Below are 18,764 nucleotides of genomic sequence, written 5' to 3'. Positions count from 1 at the left end.
GAACTGTAGGAAAACACTGCTTTACGTTGTGAGATCCAAATAAACACACTGGTCAAATTTAATATGGTATTTGAAGGGTTGCAATTGTTATGCTGTGTGACAAATAATATTAAAAAAGAGATAATTTTGGGCATATGGAAACAGGATTCCAGGCTTGCATAATTTAAATCACCAGCCCTGGGCCTATGTCTAAAAAATATTTTCTTTGAGTGATAGTAAGGAACTGAAAGACATACAGGCGGAAAAGGAAGACAAAAGGAAAATGAAATATTTAATAACCACCATTTTTCTACAAAAAGCAAGGGAACAACATTTACAAACAATAACCTACAAGTTATCAATTATGTATTTTATTTTTAATAAGTTGCAATCAATCAAATGATATTGAACTAGTATTAGTTCTAAATTCTGATGGATCAAGAAGACAGGAAGTTAAACACAATCTAAAATAGCCTCAAAACCATATAACTAACAAGACTGCTCAATTTAAACCAATTAGAACTGAAGGCATTACACATTCTGAATTCAACAAGACTAGTAATCCATTTAATTAACAGTGACTAATCCAGGTACGATAAATCCAGTCTTGGAAACTGAACTTGTTGCTCAAACCACTTGGCCACAGTTAATAAGTCATGGTCCTTGAAGCTCTGTCCTATTAGCTGTAAACTTACAGGTAATCCAGCTTTGCTGAGTCTCACAGGTACACTGACTGCGGGAATACCTAGCAGATGAAAACACAGGTATATAAAAGGTAAGGAGCATCATATGGCAACATATGCATTTTAAGAAATACTAAACAATTATGCTGGCAATTTGGCTAGTTAAGCCAAATCTAAAAAGAATGCAAAACATTGAAAGATAGTTTCTGCATGTTCAGTCTGCATCAAAGTTTCCAAAAACATTATTATTGAAATGCAAATTTAATAAATCACATTTTTTAGGGTACTTATAAAAGCGGCCTTTATTATAGCAGAAATTCTTCAATGCTTGAAGAAGCCAAATTTTACAGAAAAATATGGATGTTTCATACTACTTACCTGATCATAATATTTAAAAAAAAGGGCAAATACCTCACAAATCTAGCACTTGCAAAAAAAAAAACAAAAAAAAAACAGTATCCATATTTTGTAACTTTTAGCAATATTACATTCTTTCAGGGAAGTAAAAGGAATGGGCTTGGAAGAGATTGTGCATATTAAGTACAATCTGACGAAGAAAAATGTTTTACTTCAAATTTGGTTTCTTCTTTAAATACATTAACCAATTATTATACATTATTAGAATTAATAAGAAGTTGATGGATTTATAACCCCTTCCCTAAAGTTGGCCCTGGCCCAGGTCTCTTAATGTATATCCATATAGGTCCCAACAAGTCAGATTGAGCCTTCTGGGATAAAAGGTCAAGAGATTTTCAGATAGAACCTTGGATATGTTTATCAGCCATCCATACCAAAGCTTGTAATCTGTCAATCAGGGAAACAGTTTCACATGAATGCTATACTGTAGCAACTGCCCAAACCTTGTGAGCCAATATGTGTAAGAAATTCTTGCATTCTTGAGTTGATTTCAAGCAGACTCGGATGATACACCAACAAATTCAGGCCAAAAAGCATGGGTCATAATATTCTCCATTCTTTCTCTGTAAAATTATGCTTAATCTTTCTCATTTGACTGGCTTAGTATCTTTTAGGTACTACTTCCAATACCCTTAAGTGTCAAGAAGATGCATTTGGGAAGAAATGTACAAGGTCAGTAGATTATACATGGAGAACTGATTTGCCATGATCAGGAACCTGTTCTTAGCAATGGACACCACAGAACATCATGAAACAAGCTAAACCAAGATGATGGAACTGAAAGCAATTTAGACTAATCAATAAAGGCATCAATTTACCGATTCTGCCTGCTGATAATGCTGGAGTGACGAGGAAACAGGTCTTGTATGACATCTACCAGGCTTTCAACAGAGGTTTGAAGGGACAAATAATAACTGACAAATAATAACTGGCTGGAAGGTGAGAGAGGTCTTTGTTTAGTTATATATTCTCCCTTTCATTATGGCAACTCATGTCAGAGATTACAGGAAAGTAACACTTTATAATAACTACAGTAATAAGGCTTTTAAGAGGTCAAGTTTCTCAGCTCACACCACTGGCAGAATACTGTTCTCTTTCCCTCATAGGCTTTGAGTGGCGGGCTTTTTTGACCACACAACTCTATCTATCCACTACTTGTTTGAAGAGTAGATTCTTTCTGATAAGTTGTTTAATATGAACCATGGATGTTGAGCAAAACAAGGCTTCCATGGGAATCTCTGTTGCTTGTTCTAGGAGGTTGCTGATCTCTGATTTTTCTTGCTCGAGTGAAACAATCAGAATTAGTATGCTCTTGGATTTAAATGGCGTTGGGGATTTGAGGGGTCAGTGAAAAGGCATACACAATAAGACCATCCAAATTCAGAGAAAGGGTACCAACTGTCCAGGCTTTTGAGTTTGAGAGTAGAAAGATGGGTAATAAGCTTGGTTTTATACCTAATCAGAAAAAGATCTGCAATGGGATGATTTTAATTTAAATGATGGTGAGAGTGTAAATGGATTGTTCAGTGTGAATGATTGATTCCATATGAACAGCATATCTGGGTTGTGGCAGATCTAAAATGTGAATTTGAGGCTTTCATTGTTTCGTCTAGCTGACAAAGCTTCAGTCACCAATGACACTGAAGGGTTATCAACTGGGGCTATTATATGGACTGTCACTATGTTGAGGGGTACCCAGTCTGTTATTCAACTCTTGATGAAGACAGAAGACAGCACAAAGGTGACCACCAAAACACATTCCAGATGGAGTCCAACCTGATTGAGAGATCTTGTGCACTGCATATTTAAATGAGTGATAAACTTGGATATGATAAAACCAGATCTGTTCTAGACAACAAGAAATCAACACTGAGAAAGCAATGATAGATTATATGTGTTCATATAAAATGTCACACACCTTGAGGTTGTGGAGGATGTTGTTCAGGTAGTTTGATATCAGTGACATAGACACAGTTCTGGAGAATATATAGGAGAAATTCGTTAAGTGTCACGCTAGATTTATATTGAAAAGGACACTATGAAGTGGAACAAATAACAAACTTACAGACAGGATATAATTACTGAGTATAAATTGTCATTTGCTGGGAATAATTCCCAAAAAAACGTCAACCTTCTGTCACAATGGTAGTTCTGCTGACATGATGCCTTGTGGACTAGCCATTGGGATTTTAGTCTTACTCCAGTTGATTTCAAGGCCAAATGTTTTTTGCTTGAAAGCTGTCCAGCCTTAGCAGCAAGATCATGAGCAATTCAGAAAGAAAAGCAGATGACATAAAGGTCTAATAGAGGTCATTAGAAAATTGGTCACATGTGGTTGTACCCAGCTGTTGTTTATATGCTGTTTGTGCCAGCATCCAGTTTTCACTGGTGGCAGGAAATGTTTGGGCCAATAGTACATCCCTGATGAATGCTTGTGTTGATAAAAAGAACAATTTTGAACATCAACTCGACTGTAGCTGATGGTGTTGGTATAAAGGGCAACCATTAGATTTAGACTTGTCAGGGAGTCTTATGCTCCCAATTATTGGAGTTGGGGCAGCTCAGTCGACCAAGTCAAATGCAGATTTTTAGGTCACTGTGGATGGCTGAATTTCTAGTGGGTTTTATCAATATTTTGAATATACTGATGTGGTCACTTGCTGACATTCATGGTGTAAAGATTCTGTGTTCTCTCCTGTGCAATTTTAGTGAATGGTCTTTCACTCTGATTAGCAGTAAAGAGTCAAATGTTCTTCCCAGCATAGATAGCAAGGTAATGCCACTGTAATTACTGCAAGGTAATGCCATAGTAATTACTGCAAGGTAATGCCATTTTAAGTACTGCAAGGTTATGCAATGGTAATTACTGCAAGGTAATGCCATTGTAAGTACTGCAAGGTAATGCCATAGTAATTACTGCAGTTCTCGTTACTGCCTTGCCTTTGTAGAAGTGAAGGAACATACCCATTTTCCAATCATCAGGGATATCACCAGTCACACACACAGAACAAGAGATCCTGGTTAGCCATACTATTGTAGCCCTCAGCAACAGCTTTCAACAATTTGCTTGTGATGCAACAGGTCCCAGCAGCTTTTATATTTTTCAACGTTTTTTTAAGTGTAGCAGCTGCCTTGACCTCTGTAGGTGGCCCAACATCTAGTGAGGCTAGATCTGTGATATCTTAAAGTTCCTGGAATGGGGTGGCAGAAGGCCTGTTTAGCAGTCGAATGTAGTATTCTCGCCGCTGTTCTAGATTCTGCTTCCAGATAGAGCCAAACTCCGTAAGAAAAAAGATGGATTATATTCAAATTATGAGATAAATCCAAAGTATCACACAAACATGTGAAAAGGTAAAAGTCAATAAGACCTCTTATGACAGCATGCTGACCAGGCAAAAGTAATGGACAAATGATGGGAATAGGCACCAAACCTTCTATCAAGGGGTATGGCACTCCTTTTTGACTTCCATATCATCAAGAGAATATACTGATAAAACCAACCAAAAATGTTGTTAATGTTCTTTCACGATAAAGTCATCTGGATTTGTGAGGTAGCAGATGCTCTCCTCTGCAAGCTGTTCTAAGGTACTATGATAAGGTAATGTAATGAAAAGGAAAACACCATATATACTCGCTTATGAGCGCAACTGTAAACAACTTAGATTCTGATCTGCCATTACATAATGTGCCAGCAGATGAGGATCAATGTTTATTCTACTGATTACTTCTTGCAAGCTACACAGACCCAAAGACCTGCTAGTGCATTAAGCAACAGTCTGTGAAGTTTGCAGCTTGACTGGACTTATATGCGAGTATATACAATACCAAATATATAATGGCACATTTTATAATATTCTATGATTTATGTTTTACTTAATATAAAACTAAAGATACTGAGATATTTTCCAGCTATAAAAGATATATCTTTCACATTAAAGAAAACATAAATGCATAAATTCCCCATAGATAACATAGCTAAATCCTTAAATCTATGGGCAAAGGCTTAAAACTAAAATAAAACTAACATACACATACACACATTCCCATGCAAAGATGATATTGTCTAAGGAATTAACAAGGCCAAAGTTGAAGTTATTCCAAACTTGTACAAACTCCCAAGTTACAGTTGCTTAAGGAATGACCACAATAAAAATTCTTGTAGATCTAAGAATAAAAAGGTCTCAATGAATATGATGATAAGGAACCTGAATGTCTTCAACAGTAGACACTTCAGCCATACCTAATGCATTTTCTGAGCACAATAGTCCATAGGGCTGATACTCTTCATAAAAGTGCACTGAAGAGTCTGATAACTCTTCTGGCTGAAATGAATTTCCTGGAATCAAAGATAAAACCATTCCTCTGTGCTTATACTTTCTTAACTGCAAAGTGCTGAAAGTAGCTCTAATATTTTTTGATAAAAAGCCATAAATCACCAAACTCTGTAATCCAAATTTGGTAAAACAAAGACATTTTCTAACATGTCCACAATATACCTTAAGTACAGCAAAAAATTATCTATCATGATGTTTGAGTGTATGTATTACCCAAGCTTCAACCTTGCATCTATGTATGTATGTATGTATGTATGTATGTATGTATGTATGCATGTATCTCATGAGTCACAAAATTGATTTTAATAAACCCTTACAAAATCTTCATTACTGCAGTTGTAACATGATGGAAAAATGATACCAAGTCCACATTTTATGTTAACACTTGAGAAGCAACCATAAAAGTAACACCAAGATCATGAAAATGACATTGAGTTGCAATATATTGTCACAAACCTGCCATATTAACTGGCTGTGTGTACACATCCTGTTCTGCAGTCCGTGTCCTATTGTCCTGCTCAGAAAACCAGGAATAAAGCGGGGCCTCTGTAGGAGTTGTTGGGGTCAGGAGTATATCCACCTTCTTGCTATAAACCTTCTGAAAATCCTCACTTATGAGGCGTCTCACTCTTTGAGCTTTCATAAAGTACTTCTCATAATTTCTAATCAATAAGAAATAAAGTGAGATTATTGTTAATAATGTATTTGGGCAAATCCTTTCTCTTCAAAGACATGCCAGACTACTATCGGATGTTCAACTAATGCTGAAAGAGTAGCCGGACTGAACATGTTGGAAAATGCAATGATTCTATCATTTGTTTCTGACATATTTTCTTTCCACAAATAAAATGAACTGAAAAGGAGTTCAAAATAATAAATAATAATGATTAAAGAATCAAAATAGTAACAAATCCACTTCATGTACAATAAAATAAACAATTGATATGTTCAATGATGATGAAGGGAACAAAATTTGTACCCTGAGCAAAATTCTTAAATGGAGTTAGAAATAAGAAAACATTTCATGTTATCCAGCTTAGTTACAGCAGTCACATCTGAAGAATTTTCTTAACACATTTAAAGAAACTCTTCAAATATGGCCACTATGAACTTGTTTAATGTCAACATTTGGAGTAGGTTCAGTGCGTGTGATTTGGATTTTTAACGTAGCTTTAACAATTTTCCAGTCATATCGCTATGATGTCTGCAGTGTGGCAGTTTATAGTGATGCCTAACACTTGGGGCATCATGCCGCAGACATTTAGCATGATGTCCCACCAAGTCACATTATCCTGACACCAGGCCAAGGTAGAAGTAGGTTCAAGTTTTGCCTTCTGGGAATTTTGTTAACATAAGGCCTGGAATTACATAAGAGAAAATCAAATGGAATACACTTACTGCCTCAGTAAAAAGTAATTGCCTGCAAATATTCTTCCTTGGACAACATCATTGAAACCATAATGTCTAGAAGCAGCATTGAGTTCCTCTGTAGACTCGTTGTTTTCTGCTCGGTAGCCTGTAAATAGTACATATCTAGCGTTTCCCCACAGAATATGCAAAAAGGCATGGCAATCACCCTGTCCAGATGGCAGTGTGTTTTCAGCAATCTGAAGTGTAGCCTATTTTATCATGGTTCATTTAGTTGTTTATTATTATTATAATTATTATTACTATTATTATGTTACCTGTAGATTAAACTGAGTCTGTAATATTTTTTAGCATGATAAACTCATTGTAGGTTTTATATCTATAAATATATATACCATGCTACTGTAACCAAAGCAACATTAGAAAGTCTTACATTTGATTCTGATCAAGAACAGGTAAAAACACGTAAATATGGCAAATTATCACATGTTCTAAAATGACTGAATCAATTCACATGATGTTTATCTATGTAAATGCAGCAACTGCATGCACTGACTTGATAAGAACAGAACCTGCTGATCAAATAAGTGATGTGTTCATGCAGTTGACAGATGATGGCCTATAAAAGTTGTACAATATAAACACTTCCTAATAATAAAGAATTACATATTTGCAAGATTTGAATTTAATAATTTTGGCAGATTTATGTAAAATACAAAACAATTAGGCATTAAATGACTTCTTACATTTCTCCCCCATTATAACATGCCTCATTATAACAGATATAAGACAGTACTACTGTGGACCCCAATAACCAAAATCATAACAAAGTATGACAATAAGGCTTCAAAGAAAACGGGTGGAACTGAGTCTAATATCTTCATTTCCTTTTATTTAAATTTTTTTATATTGCCCACGATACCATTGCTATTCTAAATATATCATGGCTCCATATATATCCCAGTACTTGGCATAACATGGTTCAGTACATAACACAGTCAGCTTTTATGGACCCAGACTACAGCATTATAACTAGGAAAAGCTGTTAAGATTTAAATTGACTGACATGTATTTATGCAAGATTGTTACACTTCAATAATGCAGTACTAATAATTATAATAATAACAACAACAACAATAGAGGATATTGAAACTGTTCAACACTTTATCATGTATTAAGTTTATATGAGGGTAAATTTTTCTTAAAATATAACCATAATTAGAAAGCAAAACACTGGGACACCTATTCGATTATGTACTTGAATACAGCTCTTGTGAGGACTGAAATTATATTGCTAAACAAGTCAACAGATTTGATTTCTTGTAGTAAAGAACAGTTACATAACTTCACTGAGATGATTGTCCTCATGGGAATTTGTATTCATTTCCACCACAAGAAAGTTTGTTTGTGGGAGGTACATGCAACTGATTTCAGTGGTCAGAAACAATCTATTTTAAATTCAAGATAATTCTTTAAACAACAGCTTTTTAAAGAATAAATTTCTCTTAGACTTATTGCAACTTCACAATATTTAGATAAACTGAGCCAAGAACTGACTTCTTCTCAGTCTGGTTCTCTGATATGGAATCTTCATTATAAATGACAATAATGCCTGAAAAAAACTATGCAATCGCAAGTGACTGTCTCTGCCTTCTATCATACTGACTTCTAGCCAAATTTGTCAGAAACACTCCAAAAGAATAACTTCCTCTCTTGTAATCAGCATTTTCCATTACAATGGAAAAACACTCATAAATACAGCTTCAAATATGCAACATACATCTTCAAATGAACATGGAGGAACATAAAACAAAATTGTGTTTACAGCAAGGTTTAAGTACCTTGTTTAGTGAGTACAAAAAATAACTGGGAAGATGCACTGAAATAAAACTTACCAAATTCTATTCCATCATATCTGGCCATGTTTGAGGCCACTTCACAACAGCAGAGAACACTGTAACATACAATGGAATACTGTGTGTGTGGAAGTGAGACTTGTATTACTTTGGCACCAGCCTTTTCAAACAGGTCTGCTGCCCATTTCCATGCATTCAGTATCTCTTCCGATATACCAGGAGAGTGATATTCCTTAAATAAAAAAGGGCAGATACGAATCTGTTATTCTTGAATCTGATCACATACTTCTGAAAATACATTTGTAGAGTATAAACTAATCCCTTTTCACATTTTCAAAAATATATTTTAGCTTTAATGTATGAATGTAATTCAAAATGAACTGGATTGATAAAAGTTTGATTCCTTATGTCTAAAAATATCAAGATGTGGGCATCAAAGAAGGCACCTAAATAGTCTGGATCTCGGTGTGTGATATAAAAACACAGATGGAACAGCTTTACCGAATGTCAGGTTGATCATCAAAGTTTAAAGTAACAAAGCAAAATACCGTCATTTTGGCACTGATTAACTTAACGATTCCTTTCTTCTTGTAAAATGGATTCTCCTGAATAGTCATAAACTATTAAGACCTGCAACCTTCCCAATAAACTACACTGTTCAAAACAAAATGTTGTCATCATTTCAATCATGTAAGTATTAGAAAAACTCTTTACAATTCTTTGTTTTATTTATTAACAAAATGAAAAGGGGGGGGGGGCATCTCTGAACCCTTGCTGTTACAAGTAAAAGGTTTGGCAGACACAAATGAATGAAGATGGTACAATACCAGTTGAGTATTACACATAATGTATGTACAGTGTGACCCCATTATAACACAGTAGTTGGGAGCCATAGAACGCAACCATGCTATAGACCAAACCGAATTAAAAGCAACCAGGTCAGTTAGCTGAAGAAAATGATACATATAAAAAAAATTGCGGGGGGGGGGGGAGGTAATAAATGCGGGTGGTAAAATATTGCTTCATCGGCACAGTTACCATCTTATATCAATGCATATTAAATGAGAAATACACATGTTGTGAAAACAGAGACGGCATATATAATAGTTTACTTTATTTAGAGAACCCAAATTGTTACATATATGTGAATACTGTTTATATATACATGTCTAATGTATAGCAAGAAAAGAGTATCAACACTGTGTACTCACCTGCGAATCTCATCACATACACTGAATCCACAATACAAGTGATTCCATCAAAAATATGTACACATACAGATTTAAAATATTCATTAATTTTGTCACAGGTCATATTGGTCTGAATTCAGTGTAAAAACATAGCACAATCAAGTAACGAATGACTAAGCACATTTACTTTTCAGTACGTCCCAAGTTGGTAAAAGTTAGTTTGCATTGTAAGCTGCCATTGGTAACGTTCATGAGCATAAACTTTTTCCCGGCAAAAATAAATCTTTCATGGCACAGTTAACGTATTCCAGTCACGATAGAAAATGCCAAAATCCATCAGATTCCTTTACTTTTGTTTAAGTTTGGAACTGACGTCCTTTGAAGAAAAGTTCATTGTTTTTATTGAAGACTGTAGTCGGCTTTCTTTGATGAAGGGTGCATGCATCTTTGAAATCACCGCTAAAGGACAGCTTTGGAAAACCAAACAAATGCCCATTTCTTATTGTGGCAGCATCATCAAATAATTGTATATTGCATGATTGAGACTGATTTTTTTCCCATGTGCTGAGTACGTTTTCATAACAATTGGTGCATCAAAGGTAATCTGTTTCTTTTGAAATTTCAGCAAACTATTTCAAAAGGAATTGGCCATCGTTTTGGTCTATTCTAGTAACTGTTCCTCCCTGCTTACTGAATAAACCAATAAGATGGGTTTTTTGTTGTTGTTGTTTTGTTTGTTTTATTTTACATTTGTGGCAGCAGCGTGATGCTGCCTTCCATGCATGCTTCAGATATTTAACAAAGGGTCAATGGACGATAGAGATGCGGGTGTTCTGGTCTGATGAAAGGGATTATTACAGAAAATGTGAGTGTTCTGAAGGATTTAATTCTGAGTGAAACAAAGAGGAATTTTACTTACCATCCATATACAAATGTCAGTCTATGTAAATATATTAATTACTAGTGAGCGGCCAAAAATCCGACAAAAGATTACGAGATAATGCCTCGTCCGGTTGATCTCTTTTACCAGAAATGTCAACAACAAAAAAGCAGATATCTCACAACATACAGTACTCATGATAGATGTCAAGATAAGCAGATTATGATATAACAATGCACTGTTTAGATAGTTTGTCAATATGGATAAAGAAATTGTTTATGTAATAATAGATAAATTTCAGTGCATTTTATATCAAGTTTGCAGCTTCCTTTCATGGGGCCTCTAAATTTCTCCACTTCAAACCAATGGTTGTATATACAAGCTAAACAGCCAACAATGTCGCCAATAAAATAAATCGCCAGATGGTATATTTTGTGGCCAATAAAAAAAAATAATCCAAGTTTGCAAAATTGGCAAAGTCCTATGTGATCCCAGAATAAACTTTTTACGTTATTTTTCGTACTTTTAAGAAGAAAAAACTACTTTTTCGTGTATGAGAAAAATACATGTAAAATTTCAGGAGCCATGCCACGATCGTCTTCTATTATTCATAGGCGATATCTTCCCCAAAATGATAATACACTTTTTATGTTTTTTTCGTACTTTTAAGAAAGACTTTTTTTGTATACAAGAAAATTACATGTATATGAAATTTTGGGATCCACACCAAGACCATGTTATATCCGAATTTGTGTTATAACGGAGCGTGCTATAGCGGGGTCACACTGCATTTGGGTTTAATGGCAAATCAGCACAATACTGGCTATATGGTGCTGATTACAAGAAAAATTCTAAAAATGTGAATATAAAAATTGCAAAGAACTCTAAGTTGTCTGAAACTGCTAAATATCTACAGTACTACTGGCAAAGACAAGATCAAAGGAGATATGCCACAGGAAAGCAATCTGAGTTATTTATTTTCCTAGTTTCTATTTTCTTTTGTTTCCATGAAAGACACAATTAGATAGTTAGAACACAGCACTGCAAAAACTGAATCAAAATTATTTATTTCCTCCAAAACCTACAAGACCAAAACCAATCTTTCTTGCTTTGATACGTATTTTGGGGACCTTTCCACCTGCTAACTGTGACAATTGTTTGTAATAATGAATCTGTGAAGTGCTAACTGTGACAACTGTTTGTAATAATGAATTCATGAAGTGCTAACTGTGACAACTGTTTGTAATACAGATCTGTGAAGTGCTAACTGTGACAACTGTTTGTAATAATGAATCTGTGAAGTGCTGTGACAACTGTTTGTAATAATGAATCTGTGAAATGCTGTGACAACTGTTTTTAATAATGAATCTGTGAAGTGCTAACTGTGACAACTGTTTTTAATAATGGATCTGTGAAGTGCTAACTGTGACAACTGTTTGTAATAATGAATCTGTGAAGTGCTAACTGTGACAACTGTTTTTAATAATGGATCTGTGAAGTGCTAACCATGACAACTGTTTCTAATAATGAATCTGTGAACTGTAGGTTCTGATAACCGATGAAAGTCTATTTTTAATAAAGACATCACCAGAGGGAAGTTACTCATGTACTTGTACATGTCAGAATGCAACAGAAATATTCGAAGTCAGCCAACTATCTTTAAAGTGCCGACACTCAATAGAAAAGACACATTTATTAATCCAAAAGTCAAATCTCAGTTTTAGCAATGCTTACACAGTCCACTCTGAAGTATCATCTAGATAACTGTGTTCCCATCAGCACATCAAAAAAATATTTTGAAATTTTAAAATTTGGAGAATGAAACCAATATGGACCAGTTTGTAGAAATGTATGCATATAATCTGAGCCAGAAACAGACAGACAGCCTGATGATAATATGGAAACTGCTCTGTGGGCAGGATCTTTCTGTTTCTCCATATCATCTGCACCAGTCCGATGACCTCTAGATTCTGTCTTGGGTTTTGTTTTTAATCGTCTGGTGCAGTTATTACATCTTATTACCACATTAACATCTGCACACCAATTTACATCTGCACACCACATTAACATCTACACACCAATTTACATCTGTACACCACATTAACATCTGCATACCAATTTACATCTGCACACCAATTTACATCTGTACACCACATTAACATCTGCACACCAATTTACATGACTGCAAGCAACTGTGAGCTTAACTTGAAGATGAATCAAGGTTTTGATAAGGATGTATGGACAGAAAATATCATTTCATATTCAAGTGGAGCTCTGCAATGCAGCCAAAAACATGTCACACACTTGTATCATTTAATAAATAATATAGAAACATCACAGACACTGAATGTCTGTTATACCATTATTTCATTGACTATAGAGATAACTGCAGGGATGAGGTGGTTCTGTGCTAACTGTATATGAGACACATCTGATTCATACACATCTTCTGAAGGATGAAGTTCGACCCGAGTACATAATCTGCCAGCATCCACTGACAATTGAACACATTCTTGACTTCAACCCCACAAGACATATGTATTTTTGAGTGAAATCAATGCAGAAACTTGACAATATACCACAAGAGAAATGTTTTGAGAAAATGTGATTTATATCACAAACTGTAACCAAGTGCTATAAGGATTTTACTTGTTTTCATTTATCTTTTATTTTATATACCTTTTACAGAACTTTAACATTTTTGCCTTTTATATTTACCTTCCAAAAGTTTGTGTGTGATTTTTAATTTTTACATTTGTGGAACTTTACCTTTAGTTGGCACCACACAGTAACTATTGTGCTGATGTGTCAAGAACACTATTACATACACATCACTGAATATATACATAATCATTATTTCCCTGAATTTTGTAAAATGAATTTGATGACTTGAATGTATTAGCCTTGAATGACTGAATAATGAGGGAAATTAAATATCTGATAAATTTCATTTCCTCAACTACCTTTGGTATTCCTATGCACAGATCTTTGATAGAAATATCTGGGAGATCCTGCTGGTGAAATGGATCTGTCACAGTTGTTGAGTCATTCACATCATGACCAGCCAAATGATCTGAAAATATTTGGAAATATAAATTTCAAAACTGTGTTAAATCAGGAATCAATGCCTATGGAATCTGTTCCCTAGTACAGGTGGCTAGAGTAAGTTTAAAAAATTACAAGTCCCCAAGCGATTTGATAAATACTTCAAAACAGCTAGTACCCTGAAATCTGTGGTGCATTCAATTATTGATTCCACACACAATATGATAATGTGTGTGTGTGTTACTTGGATTTTTAATGTAGCTTTAACAATTTTTCAGTCATATCCCTACAATGTCTGCAGTGTCAAAGTTTATAGTGATGTCTAGCACTGGCACATCATGCTGCAGACATGTAGCATGCACATAATGATAAAGAATCTGAGGATTTAATTCACAGACCATATTCTAGCTGCAACTGCTATTGGTCAAGTATGTGGTCTTAACTTACTGTGCATAAACCATTCTTTTCTAATTATATTTATTTACTGTGACCTCTGACCTTTAGACCCCAGAATCCATTGATTTCTTTATTACCCTAAGTGTAAGCCACCCACAAAATGTGCCAAGCAACTTACTCTTGTGCTCTGCAAAACAGATTTGATCTTTTCACCACAAAATACATAGACTTCTTTCTTACCATTATAACCTTGACCTTTGACAACAAAATCAGTAGGCTTTTCTCCCTAAATGCAAGCCCTCAATAAACTTTGCTCAAGGTACATAGTCTACAATTAATGTTACTGTGCTAAACATTTGTCTTCTCTTGTGTTATAAATGGGTTTACATGTTATGCATGCAAGCTTTAACACAGTAGTGTTCTGAATTTTTTTCTCTCCAAATATAATAATTTTCATGTATGCAATTATAGAAATATGACATTATTTTGAAATTTCAAGTTTTGGAATGTTATTTTTTGTGATATGCTTCATAAAAATTGTTATACTAGACACTCAAAGGAACCAAAAAGTTTGCTGTGTTGCGGGTATCTTCATTATAGGAGATAAGAATGACCATGAGATCAAGAAAAGGGAATCATAAATGTCCTTAATGATTAGGTGTCCACTAAGAAAGGTTTAATGTATAGTAAATGCTTTGGATATTACTGAAGAGTATAGCAGCATCATCCACTGTTTTGGTGAATATGCCAGGGACATCCAAGGAGTTGACCAGTGGAATGAGACCATGCCTGGAGAGCCTGCCATATGTTGGTTTAAATCCCACAACACCGCAATATGAAGCTGGATTCCTCACAGATCCTCCTGTATCAGATCCTAGTGCTCTACATAAAAAAGTAATTAATAATATTAAAATAAAAAAAGATAATAGGAACAAAGAAGAGTACAATTAACAGAGTATAAATTGCACTCACAGGCTTACCATTTAAAGACAGGGTTTTCAAAATGATTGGTTACCATATTTGCCAGCCTGTAAGTTGATACTTTTTTAACAAAAAATCTCAGCTTTGTCTTATACTCCAAATCAACTGGAGGTAGTAGCCTACTGCCAAGTTCTGTAGCGTCAAGGTCATGTATGATACACTAAAGTGGGTGGTATTATATAAAGGTAGACAGATGTTATCTCTGCAATGATACCAAATAATCTGGAAGTTCTAGTTGCACTACAAAATACAGGGTAAAAGCTAACTTTTTGGACCCAATTTTTCTCCACCCAAGATTTTGTGTCTGGATTTTATACTTTTTGGTCTCAGATCTAAGACAGACCAGTATGAACTGCAAACAGACAGATGAACCTTTGCAAAAAGTAGGATAAGATGGGCATTTGGAATAAAAAGTGGTATCGACACGAAAATAATGGGTCCATTAAGCAAAACAAGAAAAAAAAAAAAGAACTTCAACTTTTACCCTTCTGCTCATGCGTGAGCCAAAAAGCTAATCAAAAATGATGTTTTTAAAAAAACAAGTTATTAGGTTATTGGAAAATCACCTGGAAGTTGATGTATTAGGACGTATTCTGAAATAGCTTTCAAAAAGCTTTCAAAATGTGTTTCAGACAAAAACCTCCAGGGGTTAATGTGTTAAGGACCAACAAAACATCATTACATGTCTTTAATGAATACTCCAAATTGATACTCCAATCAATACATAAGTACAGCAAGATTTTCACGACAGATGCCAGGGTGGCCATATTTAATTTCAGGTCAATAAAGTATTGATTTAGGACTAACTAGACATCATAAGAAGTCTTTTCAGCCAAAACCACATACAGACATGAACACCTAAACAGGAGAAGTAACAATACAATTTTTTTTAGATGGACACCATGGTGGCACCATTTTCATTCTGACAGAGAAGACATCATAAAAAGTTTATTGTTAAAACCACATGTCAATATTTCAGGAGTTCAGGAATAATATTAAAATGATTTTCAAGATGACCTCTACAGTGGCCATACTATATGTCTCATTAGCCTCACCCTCATTATTCACATTGCGGACCAACTAGACATCACAAGTTTTTCAGAGAAAATCCCATATCGATACAACCATCCATTCAGGAGTAGTGGTGATAAGATTGTCAAGATGGCTACTGGATGTTAAATCTGTACCATTTTCATTTAGGACCAACTAGACCCGGAATGAATGAGTCTATCAAGTTTCATGACAATCCTCCCAATAGTTTAGGAGTTTTAAAGAACCCATCCTTGTGGTAATAATGGGCACCATTCTCATTAAGGACCAATGAGACATCATAAGAAGCCTTAGTGAAAACACCATGTCAACATGACCATACATTAATGAAAACATTTTGAAGATATCTTCACAGGTACTGTTTTAATTTAGAGACAACTACATATTACAAGAAGTCTTTTAATGAAAACTCCATGTTGCTATGACCATCCGTTCAGAGATGTAAGCCATGAGAAGATTATCAAGTCAGTGACAACACAACCATCCATTCAGCTGAAGCAATGATGACAACAACTTTATAGATGGCAATCATGGCAACCATACTGGATTTCAGATCAGCACCATTTGTTCATTTGGTGCCTGCTAGACATAAAAAGACGTCACTTAGTATAAAATCCATGTCTCTGCAATCATCCATTTAGGTGCAATAGCGACAATAAAATTTTTAAAATGACAAAGTTGGTGGCTGTCCTGGAAGTCTGAGTGGTACCATTTTAATTTTGGACCAAATCAACCTTGGGATGGATTTGTTTGCAATGTTGTGACAATTGTCCCAGTAGTTTAGGAAGAGCAGCAGTAACAAATCTGTGCTAACCAACCAAACATGCCAGATACTGGATGCAGGATGAAAGTCATCACAAATACTTGGTAATATTGACAGTCAGGCTAAAAAAATGACATTTCTCAGCTATCCTCTTTTATAACCCAACTCTGTATATGACAGACTAATAGTCAGACACTGACATACTCGCTCTGACCAATTCAGTACTTGTCCAGACCTATTTGGGGTCAAAATGAATAGGAAAGAAATAGTATCTAAACTTAATGACACATGGTTGAATATAATATACCATCAGTCATGAGCCAGAAATATTCTAATAATACTGGCCAATCAGTGATCTTTCCTTTCATGGCACCACTGAGTTACTCTCTGGAATGGAGGTTTGACTCAAATGGAACAGTAAGAACTAAAGTTAGTTGAAACTGTTACAATTGGAACTTATTCATTTGCAAGTTACCAATATATTCTTGCAAAAATTACTTACTTATATCTGCTGGCCTCTTTGCTTTGGCGTGACAATTTATTAATAAACTTTCTTTGGCATGACAATGTACTAATAATGGTGTACTTTCTCGAAAACACCAGCACAACATCAATCTCGTTAAAACTGAGATCTCCAACAAAATGGGAAACTGACAGCCACCAACAAAAAATTATGTTTTGGTGACCTTTGGAATTCTCAGTCAAATTATTTGGAGTAACCTGTTAGATAAGCATGGGGATTTTTATAGTTAGTAACAATATGATATGAATGATGTTTGTCACTTCCAGAAATTTCAAAGTCACAAGGTCAAAAGAACATGACTTCTAATATACAAGATAATTTATGATAATCATGATAAAAATGAATATATTATTTAACACAATCACAGTCTTAAAGTGTCATTTGCTTTAATATTAATGCAGTCCAATGTCCTGCATGAAGTTCTAGCAGTGGGCCATGTTCTGGTGACCTGTGTTATAAATATAATCCCTAATTTAATCCGCCAACCTTCGCATTTGGGAGACTGAGTAGTATGGCTGATGAGCATCAATGTGTACCGAATAATCTGATTTACTTTCAAATATCTGAAGCTGCATTTCCATTGGCTAATTCAAAGCAGAACATGACCCCTAAATGGTTGCTGTCAGATCTTCATGCAGGACAGTGGAGATTTGAATTTAACCAGATTGATGTTGACGTGAAAGAATGCAAGAATTTGTCTACTATCTTCTGGCCTGTTATGAGGTTTCAACACGTTCTGTAAGTGCTGTTTAAGCTACATGTCTCATCTCCAAATTCTGACAAGGGAGTTTCCAATGGCATCTTGTGCTGACATCATTCAGTAAGTTGCCAGATTATAAGGGTACCAAATTTGGTTGAGGAACTTGTTATTCCAGCATTCACATACATTGTTGCTCAAGGGATCACCAATGAGAGTGGTGTCATGCATGCATGAATATGTCATTGCAGGTGATTCTTTACCTCCAAACTGTAACCCTGCCTCTGTGAAATTGTGTCTGATAATCACTTGAGGTAGCCGCCATTCTGACCTTGTCTGTAGTACCACTAACATAGGTTATGTCAAAGTAGTTAAGAAGCTCTGCAGATCTGGGGAGAATGTCCTCAGTAACTGCAAGCCATTAAAAATGACTTCTTCTGGTACAAAGTCAAGGCCATCTATTACACCACAAAACAGGTATGAAGTCATCACAACCATTTAAGTGGGGCACCAAACAAAGCTGTTCAATCATTCTCCAGTATGTATCAACCTGCGCCTTTTAAAGAACCACTTTCACATTCTAGACCAAGTAAGATGGCAAA

At 35.2% G+C, this 18,764-nt stretch overlaps 1 protein-coding gene across 3 annotated transcripts in view; it reads right to left on the bottom strand.

Annotated features, from left to right (window-relative positions):
* Positions 1 to 334: 334 nt before the first annotated feature.
* Positions 335 to 18,764, bottom strand: part of LOC149786460 (glutamyl-tRNA(Gln) amidotransferase subunit A, mitochondrial-like) — a 31,503-nt gene continuing 13,073 nt past the window's right edge. For all 3 annotated transcript variants that reach the window (XM_089976911.1, XM_089976910.1, XM_089976909.1), the window contains exons 5-10: positions 14,855 to 15,030; positions 13,671 to 13,780; positions 8,677 to 8,869; positions 6,812 to 6,929; positions 5,870 to 6,075; positions 335 to 724 (exon numbers count right to left, since the gene is read on the bottom strand). In XM_089976911.1, coding sequence (XP_089833037.1) covers positions 561 to 724; positions 5,870 to 6,075; positions 6,812 to 6,929; positions 8,677 to 8,869; positions 13,671 to 13,780; positions 14,855 to 15,030 — 967 coding nt within the window. In that variant the 3' untranslated portion in view covers positions 335 to 560. The remainder of the gene's footprint in view (positions 725 to 5,869; positions 6,076 to 6,811; positions 6,930 to 8,676; positions 8,870 to 13,670; positions 13,781 to 14,854; positions 15,031 to 18,764) is intronic.

The sequence above is a fragment of the Sinohyriopsis cumingii genome, chromosome 12 (assembly GCF_028554795.1).
Source record: "Sinohyriopsis cumingii isolate HCF-2022 chromosome 12, ASM2855479v2, whole genome shotgun sequence".
Taxonomy (NCBI): domain Eukaryota; kingdom Metazoa; phylum Mollusca; class Bivalvia; order Unionida; family Unionidae; genus Sinohyriopsis; species Sinohyriopsis cumingii.
Note: the sequence above shows the minus strand (reverse complement) of the source record. Positions and strands in the feature narration are given on the sequence as shown.